Source organism: Phocoena sinus, chromosome 3 (genome assembly GCF_008692025.1).
Source record: "Phocoena sinus isolate mPhoSin1 chromosome 3, mPhoSin1.pri, whole genome shotgun sequence".
In the NCBI taxonomy this organism is placed as follows: domain Eukaryota; kingdom Metazoa; phylum Chordata; class Mammalia; order Artiodactyla; family Phocoenidae; genus Phocoena; species Phocoena sinus.
The window spans coordinates 90,238,942-90,260,727 of record NC_045765.1 but is presented as its reverse complement, the minus strand read 5'-3'; the positions used below and the strand labels follow the sequence as shown (position 1 = coordinate 90,260,727).

Genomic DNA, 21,786 nt, shown 5'->3' with positions numbered 1-21,786 from the left:
CTTTTGTTGTGGTCATCCATTTACAATGATTGGTGTCAGTCTATTTATCTCTTGTAAAAATAAAATACAGTGTGTGTGTGTGTGTGTGTGTGTGTGTGGAAGAAAAAAAAAGAATTTAGGCAAATCCAAAGGTATTTCTCTTTATGAAAAGGCCTTAAGCCTTTGCTCTAACTTTCTAAGCCCTGTAGAAATGAATAATGCAATACACAAAATAAATACCTTTTAATGTCAAAAAAAATACTAATGTATCTCAAGAATGTAAATACAATGAAAGGAATCCAACTAATATATTAAGAGAATTTTTTAATAAAAATATCTAACCCAAATGGTGCCTCCAGGTAAAGTGAAATATCTACCTCTTCATCAAGTCATCCTACTTCCATTTGTTTGAAAACTGTCATTAAACATACACAATTTCTGCCTCCCAGAGCTGTGTAAGAGCTATACACCACGGCCACAAAATGCAAAAATACATTAAGAAGCGAACAAGAAACAAAGTGCCTTTGGAGACCCATTTGGGTAACTGACCTCAAATAAGTGATTTTTTTTTTGCTATATACATATTCATAAATAAGTGATACATTTATTCTAAAGTGTGTTTCCTATCAAGAGGAATTTATAAAGGACTCATATTAAGGAGCTCAGCAAACTCCTAAAGTCACTCAAATAGAAATACTGTATTTTCTATTGCTCTGACATACAAACATTAGAATCTTTCTATAAGTGCATTTTACCAATGGCTCCATATAGAATTTCAAAGTTCCTTCTTTACCAAACAGTAGCAGCACTACCAACAATAAAAAAAAGTTTTCAGTTCTAACAGCATCTGCATTCATATCACAAGAAAAAGGAAACAGTGCCAGAAAACTTTTAACTTGCCAATATTTCAAAAATAGAAATAAGTACCTCTGTTTCAAAGGACAATTGACTGGTTTTCAGACGTTCACCGTGTGTTCCATTATGACCTAAATTATATTCTTACCTTCTGCACAAATGTTGCTGCATATATAATTTGACTCAAATTAATGTTCTAGATATTAAAAACCATTCACTTTTGAACCATGGCAGCAATAGCAAGTCAAGTGGCTGGGGAATACAATAAATAGCTTCCAATTAATGGGTGAGACCCTTGAGAGCCTTTGTCTTTAGGCATCAGGATGGGAGTTATTTGTTATATACTAATAACAGCAGGTCACACCACTGCAGAAACACATTTACAGTTTTAGTTTTGCTATTTGGAAGTAGATCTTTTAGCAATCTACACTGACAAAGAAGAATCTTTATAAGTAGCTGCAAAAAACTGGCACCAAATGGAAATAAAACAGATACACAGCAGCTCTGAATATTTCTGCCACACAGATTTCATTTTGCGTTCTCCATGAATATTGCCCAATTACTGCTCTCCATGCGGTCGGAAGAAACAATCGTGGTACCGTTGAGACTATTCTAGATAGGACCTTATAAAGAATTCCTAGAGCTGAGCACTGATTAAAGGGTTTGGGTAGAAACAGGTGCCAGGAGGGGGCCTGTTCTAGGAAGGATAAGTCAAGTCACCTCTGGGACAGTGGGAAAGAAAAAGAATACACTAGTCATGCCAAGAAGAATTTGTAAATGTCACTTCATGAATCTTCACACTCCCTAATTTTCTCATGCAAACATCATAAACCCTAAAACTAAAACTGAAATGACTAAAGGCTTATAATCTTAAAGGGCTAGTAAGACTCAAATTTTATTTGTCATAAAATTTTTAGTTGAGATTTCAGCTCCAGTTAAAATTTTAATTATCCTTGAGGTAAACTGTTATAATAATGGCCCCAGTGAATCCATGCCCACTGGGTATTACACACACACAAAATGGATTCAGCCTTAAGAAAAAATGAAATCTTGCCATTTTGTGACAACATGAAATGACCTTGAGGGCATTATGGTAAGTGAAATAAGTCAGACTGGGGAAAACAAATATACAAACTTCCAGTTATAAAATAAATGTCCTGGGGATGTAACATTCAGCATGATACTGAAGTTAATAATACTGTTTTAATACATACATACTTGAAAGTTGCTAAGAGAGTAGTAGATCTCTAAAGTTCTAATCACAAGAAATCATTTGGTAACTATATATGGGGATGGATGTTAACTAGCCTCATTGTGGCAATTATTTCACAATATGTACAAATATCAAATTATGTTGTACACCTGAAACTATTATAATGTATGTCAATTATACCTCAGTTTTTAAAAAAAAGATGATGATGTGAGCAACACCAAAAGCATAATCCATGAAAGAAAAAAACTGAGAAACTGAACTTTATAAAAGTTAGACTCTTCTACTTTGCAGAAGATACTGTTAGGAGGAAGACAGGCCACAGACGAGGAGAAAATAATTGGGAAATATGTATCTGAAAAGAACTTCTATCCAAAATACACAAAGAACTCTTAGAATTCAAATATAAGAAAATAATACGATTAAAAATTTGAGACCTAAATAAATACCTCATCAAAGAAGACAATGGATGAGAAATAAGCACATGACAAATGTTTGACATTATTTGTCATTACGTAACTGCAAATTAAAACAACAATGACCGAACACTACACACCTATTAGAATGGATAAAAGTTTTTTAATTGAGAATACCAAATTCTGGCAAGGATGTAGAGAAAAAGGAATTCTCATTCATTGTTGTTGGGAATGCAAACTGGTACAGCCACTCTGGAAAACAGTTTGGCAGTTTCTTAGAAATTTAAACTCTGTCTTACCATATAATCCAGCAGTCACTCCTCTACATATTTACTTGAAAACCTAAGTCTACACTAAAACCTGCACAGGATGGTTTATAGCAACCCTATTCATTATTGTCACGAGTGGAAGCAACCAAAATATGCTTCAATAGGCAAAAAGACAAACGGTGGTACATCCATATACTATTCAGTGATAAAAAGAAATGAGTTATCAAGGAATGAAAGGACATGGAGGAATCTTAAACACATTTTGAAGTGAAAGAAGTCAGTCTGAAAAGGCTATATATTGTGAGATTCCAATTATATGACATTCTGGAAAAGAACAAATATAGAAATGATAAAATGTTCAGAGCCAGGGATTTGGGAGCATGAAGGAGGGGTTGAATAGGTAATTTTTTTTTCAGGTGATGAAACTGTGATGTATGATACTGTAATGGTGGATACATGATATTCTGCATTTGTCAAAATCCTTAGAATGTTACAACGTAGGGAGGGAGATGCAGGAGGGAGGAGATACAGGAACATATGTATATGTATAACTGATTCACTTTGTTATAAAGCAGAAACTAACACACCATTATAAAGCAATTATACTCCAATAAAGATGTAAAAAAAAAAGTTACAACGTAAAAGCCAAACCTTAATGTATGCAAGTTCAAAAATCATCATTTAAGACAACAAAGGATCTGAAAATGGAATACAGACTGTGACAAAAGTATCCATATTAGAAACATATTGAACAGCATTACTGAAAATAGCTGGGACATAAAGGTGCTGACCTTAGTAACTTTTTTAGGTATGAGTGGCTTCTGTAAGACTAAAGGCAAAAGGAACTGAACATGAACACTGTACTCTAATTCATAAAGTTTTGTCCTGTGGCAGTATGAGTTTAAAAGTCTGACACTGTCATGCATGTATACTGAAACTGAGAAATTAAATGAATTGTGGATAACAGGAACCTGATTTCTCACTGTTGGAGTATTTACAATAGCAAAAGAAATAGCCTAGACTGACTGATATGGTAATAATCTTGAGTTGAAGATATCAATATGAACATATATGTACCATATATGAATAATGAGGGATAGATATACAGCTATTTATGGCCGTGCACATGTACATGTGTTGCTATACATATTTTCTTGCTATTTCAGCTGAGAGAGTCTAGAAGAAATAACCCAGCAGCAATGAGCACACCCAACACCCAGACCTTGATTTCTAATACCTTTCTCCAATAAAAGGAACCAGAGATTTTTTGGGAAAATGACTGATTATAAACCTGGGTAGGAGATATGCAAGCTGAACCTGGAGCATCTTGTATTGCCAGAAAATAAGGATGTACAAAAAAAGCACACACACATATACGTAAATACACACACATTGATGGGCATAAGTTAAAGAAACAAAGAAGCCACCTGAAAGCTCCCAATGGCCAAAGCTGAAACAATTTAAGCAAGAAAACCAATAAAGTAGCATTAGATTATAACTCTAAGTATAAAATAGTCATGAATTCATACTGATGTAAAAGAATGGTTGAATACTTAAAGAAGAGTAGGAGAAGAGACAAATCTGCTATGCAAAAGATTTCCAAACAATTTATATAGATACTGTGCCCTCAGGAGGAAAAGCATAATTCCATTTCCTAAGACGGGGCTATGCATAGTGTTTTTTCTTCCAAAGACTGAAATATGGAGTATAAAAAAGTTTGGGTGGGAATAACTTTGCAGTGGATAAACTTGACAAATACTACCTTAGAGAGATGATGATTAACATCACCAATGATAAATCATGTTAATAATGCATATCCTTGGTATGATATGATGAAGATGTCAATTTACCTCTGTGGTATTCCTCCCTAAAGCCCAAGCCCAGTCTACTCAAGAGGGAAATATTAGAAAATTCCAACAGATCAGTATCATCCAAAATACCTGAAAAGTGCTCAAAACTGTCAAGTCTATCCAAAAAAAAAAATAAGAAAAATCAGAGAAAATGTCACAGGCAAGAGGAGCCTAAGGAGATATGACTAAATGTAAAATCATATCCTAGATGGGATCCTGGAATAGATGAAGGATACTGGGTGAAAAAAAATAAGGAAGTATGAATAAACTGCAACTTTAATAATAAGAATTATATTTGAAAACAGCTCATACAGCTCAATAACAAAAAAACAAACCCAATCAAAAATGGGCAGAAGACCTAAATAGACATTTCTCTTAGACATTTCTGACCTGTTCAACATCACTAATTATTAGAGAAATGCAAATCAAATCTATAATTAGGTATCACCTCACACCAGTCAGAATGGCCATCATTAAAAGTCTACAAGTAACAAATGCTGAAGAGGGTGTGGACAAAAGGGAACCCTGTTATACTGTTGATGGGAATGTAAATTGGTACAGCCACTATGGAAAACAGTATGGAGGTTCCTCAGAAAACCAAAAATAGAATTACCATATGATCCAGCAATCCTACTCCTGGGCATATATCTGGACAAAACTATAATTTGAAATGATACCTGCACCCCAGTGTTCATTGCAACACTATTTACAGTAGCCAAGACATGGAAGCAACCTAAATGCCCATCGACAGAGGAATGGATAAAGGAGATGTGGTACATATATACAATGAAATATTACTCAGCCATAAAAAAAGAATGAAATAATGCCATTTGCAGCAATGGATGGACTTAGAGATTATCATACTAAGTCAGAAAGAGAAAGACAAATACCATATGTTATCACTTATATGTAGAATCTAAAATAACACACAAATGAACTTATTTACAAAACAGAAACAGACTCACAGACATAGAAAACAAACTTATGGTTACCAAAGGGGAAAGGGGGTGGAGGAAGGATAAATTACAAAGAAAGAAAACAATTATATTTGATCATTAATTATAACAAGTGTACCATACTAATGTAAGATGTTATTAGGGGAAACTGGGTGTGGGGTAAATAGAAACTCTCTTTACTATTTTCTCAGTGTTGCTGCAAATCTAAAGCCATTCCAAAAAATAAAGTCTATTTTTAAAAAGTTAATGTGGCAAAAGATAGGTTCAGAAGAAGAAATAAGGAAAACTGAGAAAAATATTGCCTCTGATAAAAAGATGTAGAAAAATTCTTAGTCATTTAAATCTCTGAAGATAGTGAACTGCAAAGAATATGAGTGAAATGACAAATAAGTGTATTTTATATTGTACAGAATATTTCATATTATTAATAAATAGTACATTCACTAAAAATTATATTCTGTTAGGTTTTTAAAATATATATATATGTAAATATTGATTTTACTGAACTTGCTAGTTTGTGAACAGGCTGTTATGGCATATATTTCCAAGATTTGAAGGAGTTTTTATTACTAGAAATTATTTTTTGGCCACTAGAGGAAACAACAGCTTCTGAAAATGATATATTCAAAGTTAAAAATTGTTTAGGATTATATTAAATAATTTAATACTATGCTGAATAATCTTTATTCTTTCTGTATATTCATGGAGTGGGATATTTTTAGACTCTGCATATAATTTCCATAGTTTATCAAAATTATATATGTCTGCAATAGGTAAGCTAATTTTCCTTGCTTAAAAAGTTCTGAGAAATATATGAAAAAGAGAGAGAGAGAGAAGCCCCTGACATTCAGAAGCTGGTCTGACGGTCACATCTAAGCCATTTATTCTCCCATTTGATAAGCAATTTCACAATATACCAATTTCAGACACGGTTACTCTGAGACACAATCATGAAAAACAGCAAGGCCACTTCATAATTTTGTCTAAGAACAAAGAAAAACCTGGTAACTCCACCACCCACAAGAAAACACTCTCCTTGTTCAGACACTAAACGAGTACCTTCTACTTCTTTACCCATAGCACTGCCCCTGCTTTCTGACAGTGTTCATTCCTGAGAGCCGTCTCTTCCTTACACCCTTTCCCAAATCACCCAACCAGAATTTAAATCCCATCGCAGATTCCTTTTAACACCCTCTTATAAGAAATTCCACGTTCCTCCACGGTGTATGCTCTCCTTTGACGAGGTGAGTACCTGATTTGTTCACCTCTGGCATCACAAAATATAGAGAACCTTTACAGTTCAGAAGATCTAATCAGCAAATTCTCTCTGTAAATTACTTACCCTTGGAAAAAAGCATACTAGTTCTTTCAGGGTATTAAAATAACCACTAAAATAACTGCTCAACAGAGTTTATTATGATAAAAAAAACACTTTCTTTGGTAACTGCAGAGCAGATTGCCATCTTTCTCATCCACTTGGCCAGATTTTCCCAACCACTAAGCTTGTCCTGTTTTCCCCTCTGTCTTGCGTCTTGCTGCTCATCGCTCTGACTTCTCCATTTATAAAGCATGAGCAGTACCAACACAGAACAACCTGTTACAGAGGCTTAGTTCTTTATCAAGGCAAAGATTCAAAGATTCCAGAACTGTATGAAGGGATCAGATCTACAGTAAGAGGCTGCCAGAGCATAAATATTAACCCTAAGTGTGCTTTAAAGTAGGCTGTGGTGGTTAGAGTATAACATGAAAGTGTTATGCAAAATGTTTATTCTTGTTTTGGAAGGACAAAATTCAAGGATATTTCTTAACTTTCTAATGATTCTAGAAGTTCTCTAGTGCATTCAATTCTGTATCTAACTCTTATGCTAACAGTTTGTGTAATATTGGGCAGCCATATAAATAGTTACTCAGTTTCTTTCTCCTTTAATAAGTATCCATTGCTTTAGACAAACTGAACAGTGTTCTTAAAGGAATAAGAAACTGGGTATCTAGTTATTAATCAATTTGTCTACTTATCTATCAGTTACCTGTTCATTCACGCATCAATCCATTTATTCATTAATCTATCTAACTTATTGATTGCCTGTCATTTATCTCTTATAGTTGAAGTCCTTGCTTTGCTGTTTTATCACCTGCGCCATGTGATTTGGAGCAGGTTACCTCTCTAACTTCAGCTCACACCACTCTCCCACTCATTGGGCTCCATCACAGCTGACAAAGTCTGATCTTAGGAGCTTTGCATTTTCTCTCTAATGCTTGGAAAGCTCTTTGACAGATAAGTATTTGGCTTTCATTCTGTTTTTCTTTGGGTCTTCAGTCATGTGTTACCTCTTCATGAGAATTTCCTTGAACCCTTCCTAAAATTATGTCCCTTCTCCATGACACTTCCTATTCCTAATTCTCTACTTCCTTCTGCTTAAAACAAATATTACAATTGTTTTATTTATATATTTTACTTATTTTGTCTCTTATCTTTCTCCTCAACTAGAATGTGAGCTCTACTAGGGCAGAGATGTCTGTCGGTTCAGTGCTGCTTCCCCAGTGTCTAGAATGGAACTTGCCCATAGAAATCCGCATTAAAAATTACTTAGGGTTTCCCTGGTGGCGCAGTGGTTAAAAGTCCGCCTGCCAATGCAGGGGACATGGGTTCGTGCCCCGGTCCGGGAAGATCCCACATGCCGCAGAGCGGCTGGGCCCGTGAGCCATGGCCGCTGAGCCTGCGCGTCCAGAGCCTGTGCTCCGCCACGGGAGAGGCCACAACAGTGAGAGGCCCGTGTACCGCAAAAAAAAAAAAAATTACTTGGATTCATGGAGCTCTTGAGAAGATAAAAAGACATGGTGCAAGTAAGGTGCTTGCCACTGAACCTGGTACAGACTATAGACTAAATAGATGGTACACATTGTCTTGTATTATTTTATATAACTACATTCAGAGAACACTGAACCCCCATGAAACTCAAGTACTCATTCTCTTGAAGGGTATTATTAGTTATTTAGTTGTTATTAATTACTAGGTTTTAGTCATAGACTATATATAAATATATATATATATAAATATCTACAGATATTAGACATGACATCATATTTTTACAAGGAAATATATTTTGAGTAACTTATAACTATGAGGTTATGACTTAAGTAACACATGACAATAAGTTTCAGTGGCATTTGCATAACTATAACTCAATCATAATATTCATAATCAAGTCAGAATCATTGTAGATAAGTATAGCTTTAATGAATGCAGTTAATTAACCTTAATTTACAAATGAGTGCATCTAAATAATTTTGAACTTTCACCTAGTAGAGAAAAGCAACACATTATTCTCTATCAATTTTAAATAAAGTATCAGCTCCTTATACAGTTAATTCATCCACTTTTTCTTGGTGTTGGAGTATAAAATAAAATGCATATACTTATCTAATGTGACATAAATAATAGGAGTGACATCTATGATGATTAGTCATATGATTGCCTATGCCTCTTAAAATTATAAAATTGTAGCTTCCAGTAAGAAAACATTTCATGCATTAAAAGCATCACCAACCAAAATATAAATCATGAGTGTGGTACAACTTGAATGGAAAATGTGTATAGTATATACATGGAGGTAATGCATGGTAGTTTCTAGTATCTGGTTTATATCAGGGACAATATTATGAAACAACTAGATAATTTTTGGTGAAATAAAAAAAGCTTTAAATAAAAAGTTTAAAGTGCTAATAGCCTTGTCTTTTTAATTTACCAAGAATGTGGATTCAGAATGCGTTTTTTTTTTTACATCTTTATTGGAGTATAATTGCTTTACAATGGTGTGTTAGTTTCTGCTTTATAACAAAGTGAATCAGTTATACATATATATATGTTCCCATATCTCTTCCCTCTTGCGTCTCCCTCCCTCCCACCCTCCCTATCCCACCCCTCCAGGCTGTCACAAAGCACCGAGCCAACATCCCTGTGCCATGCGGCTGCTTCCCACTAGCTATCTACCTTACGTTTGGTAGTGTATATATGTCCATGCCTCTCTCTCGCTTTGTCACAGCTCACCCTTCCCCCTCCCCATATCCTCAAGTCCATTCTCTAGTAGGTCTGTGTCTTTATTCCTGTCTTACCCCTAGGTTCTTCATGACATTTTTTTTTCTTAATTCCATATATATGTGTTATCATGCGGTATTTGTCTTTCTCTTTCTGACTTACCTCACTCTGTATGACAGACTCTAGGTCTATCCACCTCATTACAAATAGCTCAATTTCGTTTCTTTTTATGGCTGAGTAATATTCCATTGTATATATGTGCCACATCTTCTTTATCCATTCATCCGATGATGGACATTTAGGTTGTTTCCATCTCTGGGCTATTGTAAATAGAGCTGCAATGAACATTTTGGTACATGACTCTTTTTGAATTATGGTTTTCTCAGGGTATATGTCCAGTAGTGGGATTGCTGGGTCATATGGTAGTTCTATTTGTAGTTTTTTCAGGAACCTCCATACTGTTCTCCACAGTGGCTGTATCAATTTACATTCCCACCAACAGTGCAAGAGGGTCCCCTTTTCTCCACACCCTCTCCAGCATTTATTGTTTCTAGATTTTTTGATGATGGCCATTCTGACTGGTGTGAGATGATATCTCATTGTATCTCATTGATTTGCATTTCTCTAATGATTAGTGATGTTGAGCATTCTTTCATGTGTTTGTTGGCAGTCTGTATATCTTCTTTGGGGAAATGTCTATTTAGGTCTTCTGCCCATTTTTGTATTGGGTTGTGGTTTTTTTGTTATTGAGCTGCATGAGCTGCTTATAAATTTTGGAGATTATTCCTTTGTCAGTTGCTTCATTTGCAAATATTTTCTCCCATTCTGAGGGTTGTCTTTTGGTCTTGTTTATGGTTTCCTTTGCTGTGCAAAAGTTTTGAAGTTTCATTAGGTCCCATTTGTTTATGATTGTTTTTATTTCCATTTCTCTAGGAGGTTCTCTTTTAACCCTGGAAGTATGACTTTGAGTAAATCACCTCACCTCTCCAAGCTTAATTTTTCTCTTATTTAAAAGAGAAATAATATTATAATACACATAATCTTTATATATATAACATTATCCACATAAACCTTTTTAAAAATAAGTATTTAATAAATAATAGTACTAGTAGTGGTTATAATCATAATAATAGTATTCGCAACAGGGGAAAGACTAGCCTTACTCTGATACTAAAGATACTAAAGAACTATCCTTGATAGTTCTTTTCCTCACATTTATGAGTCTTGCACGTCTTGAAGGGGAGAATTACAAGGTGAGAAAGATATCCCCTTGTCCCCAGGTTGGGTCAGTCTTCTCTGTAGATCCCCCAGGAAGCAGCATTGCACCAACCCTGTGGCTTTCCAAATACAAACCTGGCATGAAATCTATTCTGTTTGTCCCAAGTTAGATTACTATCATGATGTCTATAAACTAATGAACATGTAATCTATGTACAAGGAAAAGGAGGTGAATGTGACACCCATCTTTCTATTATTCTGCACACGGTAATACCTGATGTCTCTAAATCTTGGTCATTTTATATATATCGTTTGGGTGGCACTATCCCATTGACCAATCTAGTCTGTAATTAAAAGCACCTATACAAGGAGGTAACAGTTTGCTGTCCTACGTAGAAAACAAAGTTTAAAATCTGACATTATGCCCTTTAACAGCTGGGTGAGGAAGTTTCCGCTCTAGGTATTCAAATAGGCCAGTTTCCAAATTAAATAGGGCTGAAAAATAAACTCATGGTGAGAAAAAGTACCTCTTATATAAGAAAATTCAGACTTACTGAATTTTCTGTTACTGTTACTTACTGTTACTGTTCCATTTTTTTAAAACATATTTATTGGAGTATAATTGCTTTACAATGGTGTGTTAGTTTCTGCTTTATAACAAAGTGAATCAGCTATACATAAACATATATCCCCATATCTCCTCCCTCTTGCATCTCCCTCCCATCATTTTAAAACATATTCCAAAAATAATTATTTCAACACTCAGTATCATTATATATAGGTATATGAGAATGCATACATGTGTATGTATGGCTGAGTCACTTTTCTGTGCACCTGAAACTATCACATTCTTAATCAGCTATACTCCAATATGAAATAAAAAGGTTAAAAGAATTATTATAGGTATATGAAATTTTTTTTTTTTGATGGAGAAATCAGGGCATTGTACTGATGATGACAATGTACACTACTTCACGCTTAGGTAATGCGGTCGCGGTAAGGCCCTAGCCCAGGCCTTATGTTTCTCCTCAGGATCCTTGGGGGCAAACTTCTCCTGCAGTTCCTTCCACACGCCTTTATTCATCTCCTTAAACTCTTCCAAGGTATCTGTGGACAGGACCAGTTTGTATTCTTCCAGGGACAGGCCACTGAAGCCTGTGTCTCTGGGACGAGGGTACTTGTGTTTGTAGTAGTTTGAATGGAGAAGTACTAAGCTCTCGTACAACTGATCACAGGCCTCAGGCTCCGCAATCTGGGTGTTCTCTCCCTCCCGAAAGGCGTGCACTACCCGCTCCCACTGATTAAGCGCCCAAGTCCCGGCCTCATTTGGTCTCGTCCACTGGCCATTCCTCACAGAGTTTGAGAAAATTCTGGTAGCAGCTGGCCGCCATTTGGGGGCCTGAACTTTAATTTTAAATTTTTTTTGGAGGGGTACGCGGGCCTCTCACTGTTGTGGCCTCTCCTGTTGTGGAGTACAGGCTCTGAATGCGCAGGCTCAGCGGCCATGGCTCATGTTCCCAGCCGCTCCCCGGCATGTGGGATACTCCCAGACCGGGACACAAACCCGTGTCCCCTGCATTGTCAGGCGAACTCTCAACCACTGCGCCACCAAGGAAACCCCTGAACATTATTTTTTAAAGTGCTTTCAAATCAAGTTATCAATTCCCCAGAGACATAGAACACATTTAATTAACAGATATATTTTATAAATGACGGCACAGAAGAATGTGAAAATACTGAAGAAAGGAGAGACAGAAAGCTGGATTGGAGCAGATGCAAGAACAGATTTTGTTTTTGGACCACCAGGGATCTCTTCCAGATACCCAGTATCCCTTCGTGGATATCTGGCAGTCCTCAGCCATACTAAAATCTACCATCTTCAGTTACTATTCTTATCTAGGGTATGATAGTTCATAAAGCTATTAAAAAGTCAGATTTAGAGTGGACCACAACAATGAATTTTAACTCATAATTCTGCTAAAAAGTCTCCAAACCATCCACATTTTTCTTAAATTTGTAGTTATATTATATATATATATATACATATATATATATATATATATATTTTTTTTTTTTTTTTTTTTTTTTTTTGCGGTATGCGGGTCTGTCACTGTTGTGGTCTCTCCTGTTGCAGAGCACAGGCTCCGGACGCGCAGGCTCAGCGGCCATGGCTCACGGGCCCAGCCACTCCATGGCATGTGGGATCTTCCCGGACCGGGGCACGAACCCATGTTCCCTGCATCGGCAAGCGGACTCTCAACCTCTGCGCCACCAGGGAAGCCCTATTTCTATATTTTAAACCATTCATAACTTGCAGATATAGAGAGTCTATACCAAAAACTCAGCAAAGTTTTCGGGTGAAATAGATCATAGTGAGCCGTCACATCAAAGTCAGTTTTACATTTTAGATTTAAATTGGCTTGAGAAATAGATATGCCAGTTATTATGGGGAGAGTCAAAAAGTATATGCTAAGGTTTCATTGAACAATATAAACCTTTTCCCCACATACTGAAAAATTTCTGATACATAAAATGATTTTGATTTTGAGATTGTAAAAATATATGTTTTCACTTGATCAATTTAAGTACATTGCTTTATGAACATTTTAATATAGGCTGTACTATTTAATTTTCCTCTTAGTATATTTATCAAAATATTTTTATTTTGGCTTTGTTTTAATATTTGCTTCTTAAGTAAATAAAATGCCATTTGATGTGTTCACTTTCAAAATGATGAACAGACAATAATGTTTTTTTTTAATTAAACGACTTAAAACTCACTCCTACAACTATATTCATCTTTCATCCATTCTTTCTAAATGATGTGTAATTCTCCTTCCTGTGCATTTATTTCATGTCATCTATCCACTCTCCATGTGACAGACACTTAATCTGACTCCAGTTTACCAGTTGAGCTGATAGTAGGGTGAGGCAAGTGAGGCAGATGGGGCACAACACTTAAGGAGGCACTTACTCTCAGGGTGAGTGTGCTATCCTGTACTCATGTTTTACATGACCTTTAGAGTGAGTGCCTCCTTAAAATCTGCATCTGAGTTGTCTCACTTACCTCAACTTAGTCCTCAACCAAGAACAAACACAATATTTCTTAGTCCACAACCAAGAACAACCTTTTACATGTCCCTTTTTGACTTTATATGAGGATTGATTCGGACTATATACCTGGTAAAAGAACAGATTTATCACAGGGTATGTGTCTACAAACTGACTCACTGGTACTAGATTACTTTCCAAATGTCCACAACAATCTACACTCCATTAGATGTGCGTGAAGTTTCCTATTACATTACTGCGTTCTTAGTATTTAGTGCGCTAATGGCTCTAAAGTGATATTCTTGCTTTAATTTACATATTTATGATCACTAATGATTCTATGACTTCCCCTTTTGCATGCTTGGTAGCTTTTTGGTTTTAATTTTTTGAAAATTCCATCTCATATCTTTCACACTTAATTGTATCAGAATTGCTCTTTACAGAAGAATTTCTCATACTCTAGGTATTGATTCTTAGTTGATTTTAAGTATCAGAAATATATGCCCCCAATCTATTATCTGTTTATTAACTTGATACATGGTGCCTTTCATGAAAATTTTTCTTGATATAGTCAGATTTATTACTTTTCTTTCTTTTGGTTTGTACTTTTACATTTTTTTAAAGAAGTTCTACTACCCTAGGTAGTCTTCTAGATTTTCTTCTATTAACTTTATACTTTTACCTTTCAACTTTAGGTCTTTCATCTCTGTAGAGGCCACCATCATATGTGGTGTTAGCTAATGTGAATGAATGGATTCTGATCCCTCCTATTCCATTTTCTCCCGATGATACAATTACATATCAAAGAGACTGTAAGAACTGCCTCTAGAGGAGGACTATACACCTCTACCCCCATTGACTCTGGTGTTGCTCACATGAGTAAAGCAATATGGGCAGATATGAAATGGTGAAATGTCAAGCAGAGACTTTGAAAGGCATCAGGTATTTCCACTGGCTCCTCTTGCCTTCCTGCTACCCACCATGAAAAGAGCACGCCCCCAATGACTGCAATGTCTTTCACCTCCGTTTCAGAATGAGAGATACATGGAACAACCCCAAATCCAAGCCTAGCTGATCTCAGCCAACCCACAGATTATCGAGTCCACGGGCAAGAAATATGTGTGCTGCAATGGAATCTAACTAACAGGTACACGAATCCCTTTTTACTTTCCTTCATGTAGATAGCCATTTTTCTGTCAAGATGACATGAAAAAGTGTAATAATTTAAGGTTTCCAAAACATCTAAATAGCTATCTTATATAAAAGGATATAAAACTCCTCTATTCATATTAAAGAACAATTTCCCAGATGTCAAACTAATCATGAGCATCTTAAGAGGAAGTAGAGTTTACATTCACCGCTAAATCACACTGCTACATTTTTCTAACAGGAGGGTATTTTGAGGATGTCAATACGTGCGCAGTTCTCAACAAAGTGTACAACTGGGGTGTTGAGATCATAACTGTGAAATGTGTACTTTGGAGGTTCATCTAAAAAAACTGAAGTTAGACTCACTGACAAATTTAAGTTGATTCTTTAGAGTGACAAATAATCTCTCTAATTATAGGACCTATCTGTGTCTAGTCATTTTTCCTGAATATTGTCCCAAAACTTCCAGCAATATAGGTGGCCAAACCGTGATTGACGGTCACAACTTTGACACTTAAAAGTGCTTTATTCACTACTCAGCTTCTTTATTATTTTAGTCATTTACTTTACTCAGTGATTTGGGCTACCCTATTTATTAGTCTTAGAAACATACACAGGTACTGTTGTAGTCTATTGAGGGAGGTGATATTATAAAATAACTCCACAGACAATTTTTTTCTTTCTTTTCTTTCTTGTATATCTTACTTTTTTCCACTTTTTTCCCTTATCTTCTAAAACTATTTTCTTAGCTATTTAGGTCATAGCTCTGAAAATTAATTACTGCTTATATAAGATATTGCACGGATAAAAAGACACCTAAGTGAAAATGATCCTGTTGCTCTCATCCTAAACCATACCCCACAGGGAGTCAAAAAATTGTAATAAGTATCTAATATATATTCCATCATATTTGCATAATATTTCTTAATTTCATTTTAATAAAGTCATTATCAATAAGGAAGAATAATTGTATTACATCTCCCAATAGGCCCATAGAATACTATCATAATAATAATGATAAATATCATTTAATGGACAGTATGTGCCAGGATACTATACTAAATGTAGCTGTCATGATCAGGTAAGTTCTGCTGTAGTAACAAACAAATCCTGGAATATCAGGTACTTACTACTATAAAAATTTATTTCTCATTTAGGAAAAATTCAATGCAGCTGAAATATGCCTCCATTTCCTGATGGCTGCCTTCCATGGTTTCTAGGATTGCCAAGGCAGGGCAAGAGAGAGATGCAACAGAGGAAGAAACACACTAACTCATAACTGCCGCAGACTAGAAATGACACATCAGTTCCTCTTGCAGTCCCGCAGTCGCACACAGACTCTGAATTAGGCTTGTGAATGTGGTCATCCTGTCTGCCCAGAAAGTGAAAATAGTCAGTTGAGCAATTAGAACTGTGTTCACTAAATGGATAAACTATGTTATCCATTTAAATCCATTCATAGTCCTATGAACCTACTCTCAGGACTACTAATTACAAGCAATCTCACACTTTTATTCCAAAATCAGGACCACTTTCTCCACCTGTCACCAGCTGAACAATCATGGGATTATGGGCAAGGTTTTAAAATGTAATGCATTCCCAGAAACAGATTAGCTCACTGGCCACCATTATGTGACCCAAGGACATTTAACCCCACTCCAGTATTTGCTATCAGACAAGGACTTCAGGAAACTCCTTTCCTTGGTGGAGGGCCACCACACCCAGAATTAGAAAGGTTTGGTGTTCACAGGTTCATTAGCCCTAACCATCCAGTGGAAATTGGAATAAATGGAAAGGTCCTAGCAGTCAGTATTACAATAATAATTTTAAACTGTAACATGAGGAATTTGGAAAGATGAAAATTTGGAAAGAGAAATGAGAAGACAGGAACAAGCAAAGAGACAAGAATGAGCAGTGATAGCAAGAAAAAAAAAGTTAAGAGACTCATTGAATTGAAAAAGAGCACAGCCTCTCACAATCTCTAAAAGTACAGAAGTTTGAAGACTTTTCACTCTCATTTTTCTTTCTCTCTTCCTGTCTTTTATCTTGCTTTGTTTTTGTTTTGTTTGTTTTTTTCCTCTTCTCTGGCATTGGTCTTATTCACAATTATACAGAAGTATCTGAAAAATTCTCTTGCTTTTAAAAAGCTTAAAAGGATAAATTCAGCCATCCAATTTAGGGAACTTGCCAGATTAATCTTTGTTAGGAGGGTAAAAAAATAATGGTAAATAAAAGAAACAAGTTTAAAAATTCAAGTCTCTCCCTAATTCTTGCTTTCTCCCTCATTCCTCCACCCTGACCTCCTTTCGTTCAGACACTCTCCTTTTGTCACCTCCATTAAAGGAGCTGAAGGAATATCAGTCAATGACCTTCCCTCAGTGTGAGGGACAAAACTACAAAATCAGGCCTTTAATCTGAACCTCAGAAGACTGTGGGGTTTAGACAGGCATGTGCCACGCTGCTGCACCCTGCGTCCTGACGCACCTACATATCCCGCTATTTTTAGTAACAACATCAAAAGTAATTTCAGCAGTTGATAAAACCAAATGACTTCTTACAACATTACCATTAGAGTATTTTATGTACCATAAAAGAGGCACTAATTACCACAGGAAGTCAGGACAGCTTTATATTTTTCTCTCTAAATGACACAAAACATTGTAAGCACTATAGCTAGTATCATTTTGTCATGAGTTCTTTTTAGATTTAAATATAGACCATTCCCAAGCTCATTTTTCAAAGCTTATGTTTGAAAAATCATGAATGACATATTTACACTATAAGTATTTCTTAAAAATAGATGCAGGGAGTTTATTTTGGTCCCAAAACAAAAATATTCGCTTATGCTAACAAGCACCAGAGAGAGTTTCATATCCAAGCCTCCAATTTTCTACTTGATTCCTTGTCAGCAACAATGAAGTTTTCCAGCAAATGGAAAGGATTTAAACATGGCAAATTCCAATGGTAAGGCTACAAAAATTGTCTTCGTAGTGCAGGCACTAAACCTAGATAGCAGAGGAGAGAGTTTTATTTTATTGGATTATTACAAATTCATAGCCTTGAGATCACGGTACTTCTGGGATAGAATAAGATCAAGTTTAAATGTCTTAAAGTGTCCTTTTCTATACTGTAGTTTACAAATTCTATAATGTCCTTCACACAGAATACTTTTAAGGAGAGATCAAAAGGTAAACAAATGAGCACCACATGCATTACATAAAAATTGACATTGGCTGCAAAGTATGTTAAATCATGGGCTGAATACAATTATACTTTGAATACAGTGTGTTGTTTCTTCCAGTTTATTCCTATTCTAGGCAATTTCAAATCCATTTTTTTATTTCAAAGCCAAGCTACAATTTGCCAAGTTATTATATTTTTATCACACAGCAATGTTACCAGTGGGTATTCAATGTGTACTAGTACAACAATAACAATAATTGTATGTTGCATTTGTGTAGAAGTTGAACGAATGTAACACAATTGCAAATGAAAATATATTCTCATATATTTCTAATATAAAGAAATATAACTCTGAGCTTAGAGTCACTAGGTACTCAATATCATATAATTAGTAATGACTGACACAGAGACTTGACACAATTTTCTCACTCAAAGTCCAGGAATAAGAGAAAAAAATTATAAAGTAAAGTAAAAGAGCCTCGGTATTAAAGTTTTAACCATTAGTTATAATAAATAGTAATGTAAGATAAAGTTTTATAAATATAATTTATGCTACACAACTATAGTAGTCTTGAAAAGAAATGAAGGAGTACAGGAAATTCTTACATGCTTGTCTCATTAGAAAGAATCTACATGTTGGGATTTCAAAATTTTTATCTCAGATCATTTCCTTTAGTATTCCTTAAGGAAGTAAGATAGTGAAAAATAAGGAATATCATGCATTCATTCAATGCCAACTATGTGCCAGGCACTGTGCTCTTTGATTGGAACTCAAATGTGAAATGCATTCTCCTTACCTTTAAGGAGAGTGTTTTGGGAATAAGCAGAAAAATATATATACAATTCCAATTCAACATGATTATTATGAAATCTGTATGTAAGAAACGTACAAGAGCCTAAATACTTCTGTCTTAAAGCTTCTAATTGTCCTATCTCGTAACAGCTTATTTACACTGTATTGCTTTTGAAGATGTCAAGATTACAACAAAGGATATAACTTTCCTATAAATTATTTGTCATTTTGCAAACCAGGCATGAGTTTTAAACAAGGGGAAAAGCCAAAAAGAAAGTGACTGTATACTATTCTGTGAAATTATATTGCCAATCTCTTCTATGTGGCCTGGAATTAAATAAAAATAGAAGAATTAGCAAAGATTATACATTAAGTTTTGTTGGTCATGCACTCTACAAAACTACCTGGCAAAATGGGTATGTAAAGATAAGATCCAGCTTATAGTCCATATGTAGAACTACACACCTTGGCATTGGGCCTTGTCCATAGGTTTTTGTCTAATTCAGGTAAAGGTTATTTATGGACTAATGACAGCCCTGAGTTTTAGGGCCTCTGTTGCTGGGCATGCCATCAGAAGTCTGCCCCTGTTAAAGATCCCCAGAGCTCGTTTCAGCACCACATATACTAAAATTGAGACAATACACAGAGAATAGCATGGCCCCTGTGCAAAGATGACATGCAAATTTGTGAGGCATTCCATATTTTTCCATCTCATGTCCATGGATCGGAAAAACTAATATTGTTAAAATGGCCATACTACCCAAAACCATCTACAGATTCAATGCAATCCCCATCAAAATACCAAAGGTATTGTTCACAGAAATAGAAGAAACAATTCTAAACTTTGTGTGCAACTAAAAAAGACCCTGAATAGCCAAAGCAATCCTGAGAAAGAATAACAAAGACAGAGCCATCACACTTCCTGATTTCAAACTGTACTACAAAGCTATAGTAATAAAAAACAGTACGGTACTGGCACACAAATAGACACATAGAGGAATGAAACAGAATAGACAGCCCAGAATTAAATCATGGCATACATGGTCAACAAATATTTGACAAGGAAGCAAAGAAAGGATAGAGGAGAAAGGATAGTCTTTTCAACAAATGCTTCTGGAAAAACTAAAAAAAATACAAACTATGAAATTGGACCCCTATCTCACACTACTCACAAAATCTAACTTTATATGGATCAAAGACTTTAACATAAGAACTGATACCATAGAAGAAAGTGTAGGGAAGAAAATGTAGGGAAGAAGCCTATAGATCTTGGTCTTGGCAATGATTTTTTTAGACGTGATGCCAAAAGCACAAAAAACAAAAGCAAAAATCAACAAATGGCACTACATCAAGCTCAAAAGCTTCTGCACAGAAAAAGAAACTAATTAGCAAAATGAAAAGACAGTCTATAGAATAGGAAAAAAATTTTGCAAACCAAATATTGGATAAGGAGTTAATATCCAAAATATAAAGAACTCATACAACTTAATAACAAACACACAATCCAATTCAAAATGGGCAGAAGAACTAAATAGACATTTTTCCAAAGAGGACATCAAAATGGCCAAGAAGAACATGAAAAGATGCTCAACATCACTAATCATCTGGAAAATGCAAATCAAAACCACAATGAGATATCACCTCACACCTGTAGAATGGCTATCATCAAGACGACAAGAGACAACAGGTGCTAGCAAGGATGTGGTGAAACAGGAACCCTTGTACACTGGTGGTAGGAATGTAAATTGGTTCAACCACTATAAACAATATGGAGGTTCCTCAAAAATTAAAAGTCATCTATCACAGGATCAAGCAATTTTGGCTATATACTGAAAGGAAATAAAAACACAATTGTGACAAGATATATGCACTCCCATGTTTACTGAAGCAGTTTTCACAATATGATGACCAAAAAATTGGAAACAACCCAAATGCCCATCAACAGATGAATGAATAAATAAGATGTGATACATATACACAATGGAATATTATTCAGCCATGAGGATATCCTGCCATTTTAGACAAGATGGATAGACCTTGAGCACATTATGCTAAGTGAGGTTAAGTCAGAGAATGACAAGTACTGTATGATATCACTTATATGTGGAATCTAAAAACAATTTAACCTTTAAAAAACAGAGAGTAAAATGGTAGCTACTAGGGGATGGGGTGGGTAGGGAGGATAAGATTGATAATTCAAGGGTACAAACTTGATACGGGGAGTAAATAAGCAACAGAAATCTAATGCACAGTATAATTAATATAGACAATAATATTGCACTATAATTATATAATTTGATAAATATTGCTACATTAGCAATCACATTACAGTGTATAAAAGTATCAAAGTAACATACTGTACACCTTAAATTTACATGTCAAATTTATTCAACTAAAAAAACAGACACATGTAATAATGGAACAGAACTGACGGCCCAGAAATAAACACCACATTGTATATGGCCAATTAACGTCTGACAAAAGCGCCAAGAATATACAATGGAAAAAAGATAGTCTCTTCAATAAATGGTATTGGGAAAATTGGTCTCTTATCTTACACCATACAGAAAAATCATCTCAAAATGGATTAAAGACTTTACATGTCAATGTCTACTTAGACAATATCACACCATTTCAGGCAAACTATAAGAATCTTGAATAGTGTAATTCTATTTATACCCCCAGACTTTATATTATTGTTGTAATATAGTTCACATCTAAATACATCATAAACCCCAAAATACAGTGTTATAATTTGTATTTAATTTTTTAAAAAAAGATCCCCCAAATTAGGCCAAGCATTCTAAAGAATTCATCCACA

At 35.3% G+C, this 21,786-nt stretch overlaps 1 protein-coding gene and 1 non-coding gene across 2 annotated transcripts; one reads left to right on the top strand and one right to left on the bottom strand.

Moving 5' to 3' along the window:
- Positions 1-11,756: 11,756 nt before the first annotated feature.
- Positions 11,757-12,180, bottom strand: LOC116751062 (ubiquinol-cytochrome-c reductase complex assembly factor 2-like). Its single transcript, XM_032626531.1, is given in 2 exon segments — positions 11,757-12,092; positions 12,094-12,180. Coding segments are annotated over 2 exon segments (423 nt in total).
- Positions 12,181-19,565: 7,385 nt separating this feature from the next.
- LOC116752384 lies at positions 19,566-19,671 on the top strand. Its single transcript, XR_004349467.1, has one exon. It is a non-coding gene; the product is annotated as a U6 spliceosomal RNA (small nuclear RNA).
- Positions 19,672-21,786: the final 2,115 nt, after the last annotated feature.